At 38.4% G+C, this 16,974-nt stretch overlaps 1 protein-coding gene across 3 annotated transcripts; it reads left to right on the top strand.

Moving 5' to 3' along the window:
• Nucleotides 1-2: 2 nt before the first annotated feature.
• On the top strand, nucleotides 3-16,496 carry cyb5d1 (cytochrome b5 domain containing 1). 3 transcript variants are annotated; one of them, XM_087260078.1, is made up of 4 exons: nucleotides 3-243; nucleotides 354-430; nucleotides 3,967-4,185; nucleotides 15,828-16,496. In XM_087260078.1, exons 1-4 carry the CDS (start codon nucleotides 123-125, stop codon nucleotides 16,056-16,058), a joined length of 648 nt encoding a protein of 215 aa, XP_087116204.1. In that variant the 5' UTR covers nucleotides 3-122; the 3' UTR covers nucleotides 16,059-16,496.
• The last annotated feature ends 478 nt before the right edge of the window (nucleotides 16,497-16,974 follow it).

The raw sequence follows: 16,974 nt of genomic DNA, 5'->3' as shown, positions 1-16,974 counted from the left end.
TAACACTGTAGCATGCTCGGTTACCACAGCAACCATTCACCTTGTGTGCGCGCTTTCGAGTTCTCTTTACATAGAGTAAGTAAAACATTGCTTTAACTCTCTCAAATAGAAGGCTTGTTAAGATGCGGCGTTCAAAGTATTTCACACCGAGCGAGGTGTCGCTTCACAACACAATCAATGACATATGGGTGTCGTACCTGGGCAAAGTGTACGATCTCACACCACTGCTGGAGGCATACAAAGGTAAGCAACTTGCATTGTTCCATTCAAACTGAAAGGGAAAAGCTATTTTGTTCGCAAACGATTTTTCTTTATTAAAATAAGCATAAAACAAATAATATGTTGTTTTACAGGTGATGTTTTATTGAAGCCTATTATAGAGTGCGCAGGAAAGGACATCAGTCACTGGTTCGACCCAAAGACAAAGGACGTAAGCCACTAACAACACTTAAAACATGACAACTTTGTGAAGATATATTTCCAAATATATTATTATTTTAATGTAAACAAACACTGTCCAGGCGATTTATTTAACTGTGCTGGTTAACACAACTGCCTAATCAGCAAATCCATGCAAGCAACTAGACGTATTCAAGATGATTTGCTTAGCCCAGTTTATTTTATTTTATTAATCTGGATCAAATTGATCCAGATTTGGAAATCCCATGTTTTGCTATCCAGGATTAACTGATCTATCTTACTTTTATGAAAGTTTTTTTATAGGAACATTGGGTTGGATCACTGTGTTTCAAATACCAACTTTCAGGATTATCAAATCCTGTTTACCAGAGCCTTAAATGGAACCAACAGTAGCCTATACTGGCTTAGCAAAAAAAAAGCAGGTAGACAAAATATCATTGGACACAAATAGCCATTGTTTGTGTTAATGGTAAGAAAAATGTTCTAATACAATACTGCTTTAATACCGTTTTGTTGTCGTTTACCATGTCTCATTAGATGTGACATGCTTTATATTAGGCATGGTATGATAACCGTTTTCAAGGTATGCCGCGATTTGGAAAAGTCAAGGTTTTAAAACCTACAAAATTTTCTGCAATACCATTCCTAAGGTATATGTAAGATGTTTTATTTATGTTGTTTTCTGGTTTGTATCTCAGGCAAAAATATATCCAAAGATGCTGTTTTAAATTGTGATGAAATCTGTGTTTTTAAAACAAAAGCAGAAGTCTATGATTTATTTGAATTATCTAGCCTTACGTGTTTACTGCTTCAAAATATTATAAATGGAAAAAAAAAAAAAAAAAAAAAAAAAAAAATATATATATATATATATATATATATATATATATATATAAAGAGTTTACATGTTCTCCCTGCGTTCACGTGGGTGCTCCGGTTTCCCCCACAGTCCAAAGACATGCTGCAGGTGAATTGGGTAGGCTAAATTGTCCGTAGTGTATGAGGGTGACAGGCCCAGAGGACAGGCTGGCCGGAATGTGTAAAAAAAAAAAAGTCGTTATCATATGGACAAGTCTAAAATGGCTTGTTCCAAAGAGCCGACCCTGCAACCATACTGGACTAAGGCCAGAGAAGAAGATATATATATATATATATATATATATATATATATATATATATATATATATATATATATATATATATATATATATATATATATATATATTGCATTCAAAGGAGACAAAAAGTTTGTGTTTTTACCCAGACTTTTAAAAATAACTTATTTTAGAGCAGTAATCATAATACTTTGATACCGTGAAACAGTGATATTTTTATCCAAGGTTATTATACCGTCAGAATCTTATTCCGGCCCAAATATGTAGGAATTAATATCAGCAACTAGCGATGTGCGATTTGGAGAAAATGTTTAATTGTGTTTTTTTTTGACATATTGCGATTTCGATTTGTTTTGCGATTTATTTTGTAGTCAAGCTTCAGCTCAATAATCTGTATCGTAACTTCTTACTGCTAAAATGCATTGAGTGGAAATGAAAAGATATTAACTTATTTTAGAAAACAACTCTTAAATTACTTTGCTAGCTACTAGATTGAGTGCCATTGGTAATACTTTTAGTTGAATTTTTAGCGAGAAGCTTCCTCATATAGCCGCCTGTGGTGCTTTTTTAGGTGCGGGTTGTTGTATTTCCCCTTACAAATTACCTGGTTTTGTTTGGTGTCTGACTTTTTGTTTTGTATGTTTTTTGTTTTTTTGATATTCATCTATTAATGCTTCTGAAGTGGCAGATGCCATCATCCCACTCGTTTGTGCTTTCCGGTTTGTTTGTTTGTTTTTTTTATTGTGGGCGTTCCGTAAAGTTTGGTTGCACAATTCTAATTGGGCAGAACAAAAGTATGCTGACTCAATTGATTAGTAAGACTGTCATATATTTTATATCGCAGCCTCTTACCTAATCACAAATTTAATTTGATTAATTGCACAGCCCTATCAATAACCATTAGGTTTGTAATCATTCACTAAAAAAATAAAACTTTTTATTTGGTTAAAAAAATCACAAGTGAATTCACCCTTCTGATGGGATCAGGATGATCCTGTTTTTTTTTTTTTTTGGATCAAATAGATTTCAATCTGAGTTCAAAGTTTTGAATAACCCTAAGGGCAGGTTTGATCTTCATATGTAAGATTGGATTACATGGTCTGATCTTATATAAAAATCCCAGTGGACTTTTGAAAACTGGGCCCTGAAGTTCAATCTGGACGTCAAAATAGAGAAGAAAGATGATTTAAGTCACTTTGACAGTGGTTTAGTTGGTGCCAAATTAGCATTTCAGGAACAACTGATTGGGATTTTTACACAACCATCTCTAGAGTTTTCAGGAAAATGTTCAGAAAATAAGAAAGAAACCATCCAGTAGGCATAATTTCTGTCAGCGAAAATGCCTTTAGGGGCAGACTGGTTTGAGCTGATAGAAAAGTATATCTTTGACCACTCTTTTCAACCGAGGTCTGCAGAAGAGCATCTGTGAAAACATACAGCACTTCAAAACTTGAAGCAGAGGTTTTTGCAGTAAAGATTGTCACAAAACAACCTTAAAGTATGGATTCCTCCATTGCCTTGAATCAATTGCTCTCCCTACTGATAGTGGTTTAATGGTGTGAGGGAGATTTTCTTTGCACACTTTTGGCCCCGTATGCCTCAGCCTATTGTTGTATTTTTGCTGACCATGTCCGCGGTCTGACCACATTGTAACCATCTTGTGATGCTGCTTTCAGCAAGATAATGTACCGTGTCACAAAGCCCAATTCATTCCAACAGTTTTTTTGAACACGGCAATGAGTTCACTACACTCAGAAGGAGTCCAGTCATCTTTATTTCTAATAGGGCTTTAACAATCTAGATGTCTTAACTTAGATAGAGAATAGAGGATAAAAACAACCAATATCAATATTTCAGACTGTAGAAAACATTCCAGCATATCAGGCAGACAGGAGAGTTGAGTTCTAGAGAGTTCCATTTAAATGAATCCTGATTATCCTATTAGTTAAAAACAAATAGCACTGTTGAAGTTCAGTTTAATTCAGTTCAGTTCAATACAAATGAAGCGCAGTTCCATCGGCCCAAACCAAGCAATCCAGAACTCCGCTAATGATGGAAATGGAGAACAAACCTTGGGAGAAACCAGGCTTAGTCAGGGTGACCAGTTCTCCTCTGGTCAAACATGAAGGGGGAGAGCGAAGGGCTTTAGAACTATAAGAATGTGCAACGGAGAAGGTGCAGGTCCAAGAAAGTCAACGTGCAGGTGTTCAGGCTAGCAGATGCAGTCAATGCAGGGACTCATCTGTTACTGGAATCAGTATTGTGCTCTTGACTCATCAAAATCCATGACAAACATCTGCTCTGGATATGGGCCGGATCCAAGATTACTTGAACCTTGGGATAAGGAGAAACAGTGGAGAAATTGAAAAAAATCGATGAAAATTCAAGTGTAGGTATTGTCTCTTCTCAGTGTTATGTTTTCTCCTTTTAGATTCTTACACATGTTGACCCGTTGACTGGCTGCATTAAATACTACACCCCTAGGGGGCGCTTCATACACATACCCCCTCCTTGCCCTCGCACCGACTGGGCCAATAACTTCGGGAAGCCGTGGTGGAAGGATAATCGCTATGAAGTTGGGCTGCTGTCTGCCAAAACACGCTGGATCCGCATTATTAACACTCTAACCTCCCAGGAGCAGAAGCTGGAGGTAGGCCAATCTTAACCTGGCACTAACTTGCTCTTTGTTAACAAGCAGAAAATGTTGATGCTGACTCATCTGCAAGATGTTTTCAGGAATGTTCCCCAAAGAAGTGCGTGTTAATTATTCAAACATTCCAGACGTGTGTGTTTTACTGCACATACTTTGTCAAATTGCATGCTTGCCCTGTTCAACTTCATCCTGAAGAGGGCAGAATCACACAGTTACTTCTCTTTTCTAGCTCCGCTCCATCTTTTTCATCCTCCCTCCTCTTTAAGCTTGAGGGAAATGGAGCTAATGTTGAGCCTCTGGCTTTAGAAGCGCTCTCAGACTGACCGTCGGCAGCCACCAGGCTGTGTTTTAAACAAACTTTGAGCTGAATAATCATCTGGCTGTTCTTATTCTGGTCCTCCTGTCTAGGGTAAATTCTTTCTACAGGAATATTTATAAAATAGACATGAATTTGGAACACATTTAATTGTTATGGCTAAAACAGTACATGAACATGTTACATTATGCATTATTACGCATAATAATCTCTAAATCCTAATCCCATAGCAGGTACATGGTGCCAATTTATATTACTCGTTACTTAAATGTACAATAACACTGTAATCAATATGTTACAATAGTAACAACACAATGCAATAGTAATGCATTGATCTTGCTTTTCCATGGCAATTTTTTTTTTGATCTAGCAAATGTGCCAATTATGATATTTTCTTCATTTATTTATTTATAAACAATATTAAATGTAATTATGAGTACATGAACAGGGTGTTTGTTATTTTTTATATTAGGCTGAACTATCCGCAGTGAATAGATTATTTTGTTAAAAATAGAGGTCACCCCTGCACTTTTTTTGGCACTGTCATACAAATTGACAAAGAATACAAAAAAATACAAAAACAAAAATACAACAAGAATAGTGTAGATTCAACATAACTTAATACACTTTGAAAGAAATAATAATAATAATTCTAAAATAATACAGCAATAACATATTTGTCTAATCTATATACTTTCAATGACCAAGAAAGGAATCACCATCTAGATTCTCCAAAAAGTCAAAGGTTTTCCAAATAGACCAGAATATATGAATTTTGTTTTTCAAAAAATAAGAAATCTTTTCTAAGGCGATGCAAGAGGTCATCCCCTTTATCCACTGAGATACACTAGGATTGCCCCCCCCACCCCCTGCCCCCAAAAACACGCAATTACATGTTTACCTTACAGCAAACATAAAATTAATGGCAATCTGTCATGTTTGGTCACATTAAAGTTCAATGGACTAATATGTAATGCTGGGATCAGTGATTTGACTTACAATATTCAGTATTTTAACCAAAACACTGACTTTAAAACACTCCACATACAATGAAATATTTCCATTCTCTTATATTAGGATATTTGGGTTAAAATGATGCAACTTAACTGGAGTTATATACTGTCTACTCAGCCATTTTTATTGAAGCAATCTAAAATAAGTGACCACTGCAGTTTAATCATGCTTCAAATCAAGAGTCTGCATAAATTCTATTCAATTTTTCAATTCATCTTTATTTATATTGCGATTTTACAATGCAACTTAACATAGAAGATTATAGTAAATAGAAACTGTCAGTCCAGTTTTTAGAGTTGAAGTTCGGTTTAGTTCAGTTCAGTGTGGTTTAATTTTCACTGCCTAAAGTCCAAACACTAAAGAGCAAATCCATCAATGCGCAGCTCCACAAGTCCCAAAACATGCTAGCCAGTGGTGACAGCAGTGAGGAACAGACTTCACCAATTGACGAAAGTGAAGAAAAAAAGACCCTCAAGAGAAACCAGGCTCATAATATTGCAGTGGTTATTTTTAATCAGGTTGCATAATTTCAAAATATGAAGCAAAAGCATAATGGTTAGACTGATCTTCAGCTTTGTGAAATTAAACTACACAAAACCGGCACAAACAAGCATGCACACCGAGGCCATTTTACTGTCTGCCTGTTGGTGTCACTAACAGAATCATCAGAAATCTAGAATTACCATTATTGCCACTGTCGACAAAGTAGAGCTACCATGGCTTTCTATATGCATTCTGCACAGACATAATGCATTAAAATGGATCATTTTGCCTTATATGATTAGTTCAAAAAGAGATAAATTCACGATCTGTACATTCTCAAATGTTCTGCCTTGCCTTTGTTTGAAACTTTTTTTGTTGGCAAAAAAAGACAATGTTATACAGTGCTCAGCATATATAAGCACACCCTTTGCAAATCTATCTTTTAAATTCATATTTTCTATAGGAAGTTATACAATATTAACTTACGATAATGGTCCAAATCTAGTACACACAAAATTTATGTTAGAGAAAAACATTAAATACAAATATAAAACAAGGAAAAATCAAGAGAAGTAAAAAAATTTACAATTTTGTTATGTGAAGTGGGGCCCTCAAGAGGAAAGTGCGGATCCAAATGTATGTTTATCGAGAATGGTCAGGCAAGCAATGGTCACAACCAGGAGCAAACAGATGTATGCAGGCAAATTCAGAGTCGTTGTCAAATACAAAGGCGATTGTTCTGTACAGGCTGGCGGCAGACAACAGAAACAAACAAACAAGGCGAGGGTCTAAAACACGACAGAGCAAGGCAATGTAAACGTTGTTCAAAAAACAAGGCTCAACAAAGAGGTGTGCGTATGTGCTGTGTATATAGTCCATGTAATCAGTTCATGAGCAGCTCCTAGCCGTGAGTGTGTAAAATCAATGGAATTAGGAACAGGTGCATGTGAGCGGTGCATGACTGGATTTGTAGTTCTGTGTTTTCCATCGATCTGCAGACACTAGATAGCTGGTGATTATAACAAATTAAGTTGAAAATGTATAGGTTGTAATTTTTTTTTTTTTTGCAATATTTTGCTTGAATTTAATTGTTTTATCTTTCAGTTTGTAACGGTAGTCACACACACAAAAAAAAAAAATTTAATTAATAACTCTTAGGTTGGATTCGAACCCGGGCCTCCCGCATGGCAGGCGAGATTTCTACCACTGAACCACGGAAGGCGCTGTTGAGGCGGTGCGTCTGGTAATATCTCCCTCTAACGCAGTCACCCTCGGGCAAAAAAAAATAAAATATATTATAATATAACATACATATATTAACAAATTTTATGCATGATTTCGGGTGCCAGACAAGTTTTAAACCTTGCCACAAATAAATCTAACTATAATTAATTACCCAGGATAGCGAAAACAAAACTTATACAAGACCCTCCGTTACATACAGTAACATAGAACCATACGAAATAAGAACAAGAAAATCGAATTCCACTTAGAAAGATTTAATGAATTAATTTAAATGGCAAATACAACTACAAGTAACAACAATACCAAAAATAAATATTTATATAGTCAATATCCTACAATCATTTTAAGTGACCCAAAACAATATTCCCCTCAAAAAACAACAACAAATACACCAAGAAATAAATAAACAAAACTTTTCAAATTTCTCAAATAACTAATTAAATGAAAATAAAGGGAGGTTGGGTGGAGAATGTATGTATGTAAGTGTATGAGTGAAACTGACCCAAGAGGCTTGCAGTGGTGATTGCAGGAGGTTACACGTCAGCAGTTCACTGGCTGGCAGGTGACTTGGCAGAACGGACAGAAATTATGAACAGGCAGCCGTTTTCGGAGGTGTCCTAACACATCGCACCGGTAATTTTTCAACACGAAGGTAACATAAGACTGGCACTCGTCAGCAATTACCAGGAAACTTGTTGTTACGGTGGCTATAAAGGACAAGTCAGTGAAAACTTGAGCATCGCCGCATCTCTTCCTCAGCTTCCTCAGACCCAGGCAGAGCCACACCCGCAACGCAACTTGGTGACGCAAACACCACTCCCACACTGGAGGTCAGAACTCTCTCTCCCAGAAGAAAGAAAAAAACCCTTTTATATAATTTCCCATCATTGTAATTGGTTGTAGCATCCAATGGGGTTGAACTCATTATAAAAGGCAGTGACAAAGGAAGTAAACACAAAATAGGGGCAGTACAGAAAGTTTCTGTATTGTCACATTCTCCCCCCCTTGACAAAACAACCCATGGTTGTTAAAAGAAATACAATCAAAATCCAAAAAATTCCTCCTCTTCAGAGGTTTCTTCAAACAATTCCCGAAGTCGTTTTTTTTCTTGGACTTCCAACTCCTCAGCTGTTGGGAAACATTCTTTAAGATTACACACATGTACTGTGCGCACATCTTCTCCAGTTTCCTCCAAGGCTATACGATAATTTAAAGGTCCCAGTTGTTTTAAAACTCGGTAAGGTCCTTTCCATTTTGGTGCCAGCTTGGCACTGAACTTGTGCTGTGCACTGGACTGAGGGAAATTGCGCAACCATACTCTGTCTTTATTTTTGAAACCGGCCTCTCTTCTCTTTTTGTTGTAGTTTCGGAGTTGGCGTTGTTGTGCCCTTCGGCAATTCTCTTGAACTTGTGACTTCAGTTGTTGTATGTGACAGACTACATCATAAGAGGTATTATCGGGGATAAGATTCTGACCATGAAGTATTTTATCCATTGGTCCATGCAGTTTCCTTCCAATCTGCAGTTCTGCTGGAGTTACTCCCGTGGTTTCCTGGATGGCAGTATTCATTGCGAATCTAATCTCAGGTAAGAACTGATCCCATTTGCTGTGGTTGTCATCCACATATGACGCAATCATACTTTTGACAGTTCTATTCACCCGTTCTGTCATATTGGTCTGAGGGTGATAAGCCGTTGTTAGCTTCTGTGTAACTCCCCACTTTTCACATACATTCTTAAACACAGATGAGATGAACTGTGTTCCTCGATCAGAGAGAATGAAGTCTGGAACCCCCCAACGGGTTAAGATTTCTCTTCTAAAAATCACAGCAACACTCTGAGCATTTGCCTGACGCATGGGAAAGAACTCAACCCATTTGGAGTAATAGTCAACAAACACCAACAAATACTCGTTTTGCTGTGTACTCCGAGGTAGGGGTCCCATAATATCAACTCCAAGCATTTGATTAGGTCGAGAGGTGATGGTTGATTGAAGTTTTCCTGCTGGTTTCTGATTATCATACTTGATCGTTTGACACTTCACACATTCTTTAACGTGTCTCTTCACATCAGTCCATAAGCCTGGCCAAAAAGCAACTGCTTGGATTCGTTTATAAGTTTTGTATATTCCATGATGGCCACTTAGCGGGTGTGAATGATAGTGATGAAGTAGTGTCGGCCGAAGACGGTTTGGAACATACACACGATAATGTACTTGGTCATTCTTCAGGTAAGTTTTATGGTACAGCTTGTCCTCTATCACTTCATATTGTTCCAATTGATTTGGTTCTTCTGCTACAGCCTGTAGTAGTTTTGTTGTTTCTTCATCTGAATGTTGTTCCTCCCATAGGACAACATCAGAAACTGGAAGCTCTGTGTGCTGGTTTGTTTGCTGCTTCGTGTAAACTGCTGTAACAGGAGAAATTGAAGTGAGAGGTGATCTGGACAAAGCATCAGGAGCTACATTTAACTTCCCTTTTCGGTATTCAATGATGAAGTTGAATTTCTGCAGTCTCAAGACCCATCGAATAAGGCGGCTGTTAGTTTTTGTGGATCCCATCACCCACTGAAGAGCAGAATGGTCCGTTACTACTGTGAAGAGCTTGTACTCTAGGTAATGTTGCCACTTCTCCAATGCCCAAACAACAGCTAAACATTCTTTTTCTGTTGCAGTGTAATTTACCTCAGCCCCAGTTAAGGTGCGACTGGCATAGGCAATGACCTCTTCACTACCTGGATCCTTTCGTTGAGTGAGAATAGCACCCAGTCCTGTATCGCTGGCATCAGTGTATACAATGAAAGGTATTTTGAGGTCAGGGTGGGCAAGAATGGGAGGTGAGGTAAGGCATGATCTTAACTGGTCAAATGATTGTTGACACTGTGCTGTCCATTTAAACACCTGTCCTTTTTTCTTCAGGGCATTGAGGGGCTCAGCAATTTTTGAAAAGTTTTGCACAAACCGGTGGTACCAGCCGGCTAGTCCCAGGAATCGCTGAACTTCCTTCAGATTGTTGGGTGTAGGAAAAGAGAGAATGGCCTCAACTTTGCTCGGATCTGCCGTGATACCTTTAGCATTTACCACATGCCCTAGAAACGTGATCTCTAGTAGGAAAAACTTGCATTTTTCCAGGTTGATGGTCAGTCCAGCAGCTTCTAGCCTGTGGAGGATGGTTTGCAGATCACAGAAGTGTTGGGTCACTGAGGGAGAATACACAATTATGTCATCAATGTAGACAAGGCATATCTTTCGTCTTAGTTCCCCTAGTACGGTCTCCATTAACCTCTGGAATGTAGCAGGTGCATTTTTTAATCCAAAAGGCATAACATTAAATTGATATAGCCCATCAGACACAATAAAAGCAGTCTTTGCTTTGCTGTCAGGATCCATCATCACTTGCCAATACCCACTGTTTAAATCGATGGTAGAAAAAATTGTTGATCCAGAGAGAGATTCTAGTATCTCTGTGATGTTTGGAAGAGGGTAAGCATCATTTTCCGTTATTGCATTTACTTTGCGGTAGTCCACACAGAATCTTAACTTGCCATTTTTCTTAGGAACCAACACCACCGGTGAAGCCCAAGAAGAATGTGATGGTTCTACAATACCTTCTCTCAACATTTGTTCCAATTGCTCCTCCATCACCTGTTGTTTTACAGGAGACAAACGATATGGCTTTTGTTTGATAGGTACCTGACTGGTGGTGTAGATACGGTGTTGAAGTAACTTGGTTTTTCCAGTTCTTTGAGTACATACCCTGGGGTTATTCTGCAGGATCTGTAGTAACTGTTGCTTTTCTTCTTTGGGAAGCTGTGCTTTACTTACAGCATCCCAGATCTGTGTTGCATCATCGACATGATCAGTTTGTAGCATACCCAATGAGGTTTGAGGTGGAGGGACAGCACTTAACAAGGTGAGATTGAGTTTGTTCTTTCTGAGCGTCTTTTTTTCTGTCATGGGTGTCATTTTAACTAGAGGTTCACTTGCATATCCAGGTTGAAATGGGTGTTCTTCAGTAGGATCAGACGTAAAAGAATACTTGCGTTCACTAACATGAATTTTCAGACCACTAAAGAATATGAAGTCCAAACCCAAGATGATGGCATATGCAAGAGCTTGAGATGGGAGGACAACAGCAGGTACTACAAAGGATTTACCATGTATTTGAATAGTGATGTTTAACCATCCTAAGGGTATCTCCGCTTTTCCATTAGCCAAGTAAAGAGGTCCACTCGACCAGTTTTGTAGCTGGGCAGAGGTATCAAAATTCTGCATTAGACTTTCATGTATTAGCGTGTAGCTTGCTCCAGTGTCCAGTATGGCTTTTCCAAACCATGATCCAATACTAATTGGGACAACTAATTGTTGTGGAATGGCCAGAGATGACATAGTTGTAGATGGAAGGAAAACATTTGGAACTTCTTTTGTTGATTGGGGTGTTTCTGAGGCTGCTACAATGATGTTCGTAGGTCGACCTCCTGACTTTGCAGCATGAAAACTCTTTCCATGGTTTGGGTGATGTTGCGTGGAAGATTGCTGGGAAGGTGGAGTTAAATACATTGGGCAATTTCCTGGTGGATGTGGACCACTGCACCTCCAACACTGAATAGGCTGTTTCTCAACAGGTCGATTGGAGAAAGATTTTTGTGAACTTGCTTGTTTGTGAGCCATTCGACTTTCATACCGTCTTTGTTCTTCATAGTCTCGTTCCAATAGATATCCCAATTTAACTAGATCCTCCACGGTGTTCACTCTACTGCGCAGTTGGCTGGCAAGGTATGGTTTGATATTTTTTAGGATCATTTTTACAATTTCAGTCTCTGTTAGAGTGGATTTCCACCTTTTACAAAGTGCTCGATAAGTAAATGCAAAATCTCGAATTGACTCTCTGTCTCCTTGAACTCTAGTACGAACACGCTCAGCAAGCTCATCTTCGTAGTCTTCAGACAGGAATGCAGAAAGAAATGCAGACTCAAATTCCTTCCAAGTCGCAATATTGGAGCGACTCACTTCCCACCAGTCCCGAGCTGTGCCATATAAGACAGTGCGAAAGGTAGCCAAAAGATCTGCATCTGTCAAAGGATGAAGTGCCAGGAAATCTTGACATTTTGTTAGGTACAATAAAGGGTCAGTATCATCTGTATGTCGTCCAAAGGTGGGAAAAGTTAATTTAAGGTGATCACTTTTGACCATGGTATTTGGTAAAGTTGAAACAGTCTCAGTGGAGAGTGTACTTGTAACTGGAGCAGCTTTTGTTTCTGTTTGAGGTTCAACATCTTTCACATTGTGCACTTGTAAATCCTTTTTCAACTGTGTAACACAGGTCTGACATTTACTAATTTTTTCTTCACATTGCTGAAGATTTGTAGTAAGCTGATCCAAACTTCCCTGGAGGGTTTGCTGGATTGATTTGAGATCATGGTGGACATCTCTCCGGAGTTTTTCCACTTTGTCAACAACTGCTGAGGTAAGGGTTGATTCAAATTTCTGAAACTCAGTTGCAAGCATCAATTGTACAGCTTTGACCAACTGGTCAGCATCTGCAGCCTCTTGTTGCTTAGCTCCAGTGAGTATGGTGACAATCTCTTGCTTATTAGACTCTATTTTGGCTGTAAGGGTGGTGATTTGATTCACATGCTGGGATGATGAAGTTTTCAGCTTTTGAGTAAGTTCATGCAAACATTTCTCTTGTTTTTTCATTGTTACCATCAGATTGTCCAAATTACCTTGCACATAAGAACTGACCTGCTGAATTTCTCTCCTAGGAGTTGGAAGGTTCCCAGGCAGATCATGCTGTTCCATTGTAGAAGGTGATGAAACATCTGCAGACGTGCACAGTTGCATGCTAACATGTTCCTGGGACAAAGAAAGAGGTTGCATTAGAATATGACCTCCCAGAGCAGTAGGAAGTGTCTGTACTGGAGTTGCATGGCTTGGGAAACTATGGACCGGTGAAATATTATGCATAATTTGGTCATGAGGTGGAAGTCCAGAAAGTGTTTGAGTTTGCACTGGAGGTGACCACACTGGCGTGGAAATTGTTGGGGCATCAGGTGCATCAATATCAACATATGTTGACGTTGAATGGGAAAAGAACTGGGCCATGACTTGTGTTGGTTGTGGGTGTGATTAGGATTTGTGTGTGTTTGGGACAGCAGAAAAAAATAAATAAATAAAAAAACCCAATTAAACAAAAAAATACTCACAAACAAACTGTTCTCTGCAATCAATTACATCATGTCCATACTATCAATGTAAGAGAAACCTTTCAAATGCATGTACAAAAATACAAGACAGATGACGATCACATTTTCTAGTTCAAGTTCCCACACACTTTGATACAAAAAATAAATTCAGCTTACACAGGTTGCTCAAGCAAATTTTCACAATAAACTCAAATCATTATACCAAAAACCACATACATGAGAAGTTTTTTTTTTTTTTTTTACACAATTTCTGTTATTTGATGATTTTTGTCAATAGTTCTCACATTCAGCAAGAAAAAAACAATTTTAAACTATTAAACATTCACAAACAAAACCCTGTCCAGTAATTCAGGTCAGTCAGTCAGTCAAAGAAATTTTCAGTTATTCAAGTCAATCAATGAAAGTTTCAATTATTCAAGTCCCTTAAAGTGTTCAATGTCCCTTAAAGTGTTCATGTCCCTGTTTGGGTGCCATTTCTGTAACGGTAGTCACACACACAAAAAAAAAAAATTTAATTAATAACTCTTAGGTTGGATTCGAACCCGGGCCTCCCGCATGGCAGGCGAGATTTCTACCACTGAACCACGGAAGGCGCTGTTGAGGCGGTGCGTCTGGTAATATCTCCCTCTAACGCAGTCACCCTCGGGCAAAAAAAAATAAAATATATTATAATATAACATACATATATTAACAAATTTTATGCATGATTTCGGGTGCCAGACAAGTTTTAAACCTTGCCACAAATAAATCTAACTATAATTAATTACCCAGGATAGCGAAAACAAAACTTATACAAGACCCTCCGTTACATACAGTAACATAGAACCATACGAAATAAGAACAAGAAAATCGAATTCCACTTAGAAAGATTTAATGAATTAATTTAAATGGCAAATACAACTACAAGTAACAACAATACCAAAAATAAATATTTATATAGTCAATATCCTACAATCATTTTAAGTGACCCAAAACAATATTCCCCTCAAAAAACAACAACAAATACACCAAGAAATAAATAAACAAAACTTTTCAAATTTCTCAAATAACTAATTAAATGAAAATAAAGGGAGGTTGGGTGGAGAATGTATGTATGTAAGTGTATGAGTGAAACTGACCCAAGAGGCTTGCAGTGGTGATTGCAGGAGGTTACACGTCAGCAGTTCACTGGCTGGCAGGTGACTTGGCAGAACGGACAGAAATTATGAACAGGCAGCCGTTTTCGGAGGTGTCCTAACACATCGCACCGGTAATTTTTCAACACGAAGGTAACATAAGACTGGCACTCGTCAGCAATTACCAGGAAACTTGTTGTTACGGTGGCTATAAAGGACAAGTCAGTGAAAACTTGAGCATCGCCGCATCTCTTCCTCAGCTTCCTCAGACCCAGGCAGAGCCACACCCGCAACGCAACTTGGTGACGCAAACACCACTCCCACACTGGAGGTCAGAACTCTCTCTCCCAGAAGAAAGAAAAAAACCCTTTTATATAATTTCCCATCATTGTAATTGGTTGTAGCATCCAATGGGGTTGAACTCATTATAAAAGGCAGTGACAAAGGAAGTAAACACAAAATAGGGGCAGTACAGAAAGTTTCTGTATTGTCACAAGTTTCTAAATATATAAAAATAACTTCTAATTCTAATTCTAAATATTCTAATTTCTTAAATAAAATGTTGTATTAACTCAATATTACATGTTCTGCTATGCTCACAGGCGAAGGCTCAAGCTTTATGAGGCAGGAAAGATTCTGATTGGATGTAAATGTTTTTGTTGTTCCTCACCTGAGGAGAAAATCGTTACAAGTTCATAATAAAATCATTCTTTTTGTGCTGATATAATTACAGATGAGGTGTGAATTTTTTTTTAGAATGATTATAATGACTTATTGCTATACACGGTGACACAGAAGCTCAATGGTTAGCACTGTCGCCTTACAGCAGGAAGATCCCTGGTTTGAGCTGGGTCAGTTTGCATTTCTGTGTGGAGTTTGCATGTTCTCCCCGTTATTGGTTTGGGTTTTCTCCGCGTGCTTCGGTTTGCCACACAGTCCAAAGTCATGCACTGTAGATGAATTGAATAAGCTAAATTGGCCGTAGTGTATGTGTGTGAATGAGTGTGTATGGATGTTTCCCAGTACTAGGTTGCAGCTGGAAGAGCATTTATTGTGTAAAACATGCTGGATAAGTTCCCAGATTCATTCCGCTGTGGCGGCTGTGGTGAATAAAGAGACTAAGCTGAAGGAAAATGAATGAATATACTTGATACAAAGTGACCTGTTCTTGCTATTTCTTTATAATGATTTGTGAAATTGTATGATTTTTTTTTTATTTGTCAGTGTTTCAGGCAAACAGATCTAATCTGTTGTTTTCTAAGCAGGTTTGCTCCGAGGAATCTTTAGATGAGATTCTCCACCGATACCTGTTCTACAATTCCCATGCCGCAAGCTACACCTGGAAACACAGTGGTATAAATCTAGACATGAGTAAGACCCTTAGTGAAAATGGCATCCCCGAGGAGGACGAGTTTTACTGCGGAAGCCCAGACTGTAACCTCTTCTCTCCATCTATTTGTCTGTACTTTAACGACGACCTCACTGAACTCTAAAGACACACGTTATTAAAGCGAACAACGGCGTGTAATTCATTACAATATCATATCCTCTGGAAGCAAATTTATGTTGCAGTCATTTGAGCGAGAGGCATGAACGCCACATCAACTATTCATGTTTCCAGTGTTTCATCGATTCCTGCCGGTGCTTATCTTATTGCAGCTCTCTGGGCTTTATCCAATCAAATACTGAGCAACAGAATAAAGAAGATGAATGCCTGCCTACATAATAAACCCCTGAACCATAAAGTCTGGTGGTTGCCATGGTAATTGCTGGGAGGAAATGCAGCAGCTACTGTATTGTAGGCCACAGCAGGCTCTCAACCCTAATTAAGTAGCATTATATGTGTATGCATGTGCACGGAAATGATTTCATGCAGTCAACATTTGGGTTCAGTCGATGCTTTATAAAACTTATTTTTGAGATGCCGTTAACATCTGCTAGTGTGGATCTTTTGGCGACCGCTTTCTTTTGCCTACTAGCTTTAAATGACATTTTGTGGGGTTGGCTTTGTGCTGTGTATATACAAGAACGAACAGTTATGGCAAATATACTCTAAAATAAGCTAATAATCACACAAATCTGGGTGTAAGCTAATGTCCAACACAGGCACAGACGTTGTAGTTTAGTTTTTATTCTCTCGTTTTAATTTAAGAAGAGTTGCCTCATGGGGGCAACACGGTGGTTTAGTGGTTTGCATTTACGCCTCACAGCAAGAAGGTCGCTGGTTTGAGTCCCAGCTGTGTCATTTGGCATTTTTCTGTGGAGTTTCCATGTTCTGCCCGTGTACACACAGTTTTCTCTGAGTGCTCCGGTTTCACCCACAGTCTGAAGACATGTATTATAGGTGGATTGAATAAACTACATTGGCCATAGAATGTAAATGAGTGTGTATGGGTGTTTCCCTGTTCT

The sequence above is a fragment of the Danio rerio genome, chromosome 7 (assembly GCF_052040795.2).
Source record: "Danio rerio strain M-AB ecotype USA chromosome 7, GRCz13ab, whole genome shotgun sequence".
NCBI lineage: Eukaryota > Metazoa > Chordata > Actinopteri > Cypriniformes > Danionidae > Danio > Danio rerio.
This window is presented reverse-complemented; position numbering and strand designations above follow the sequence as displayed.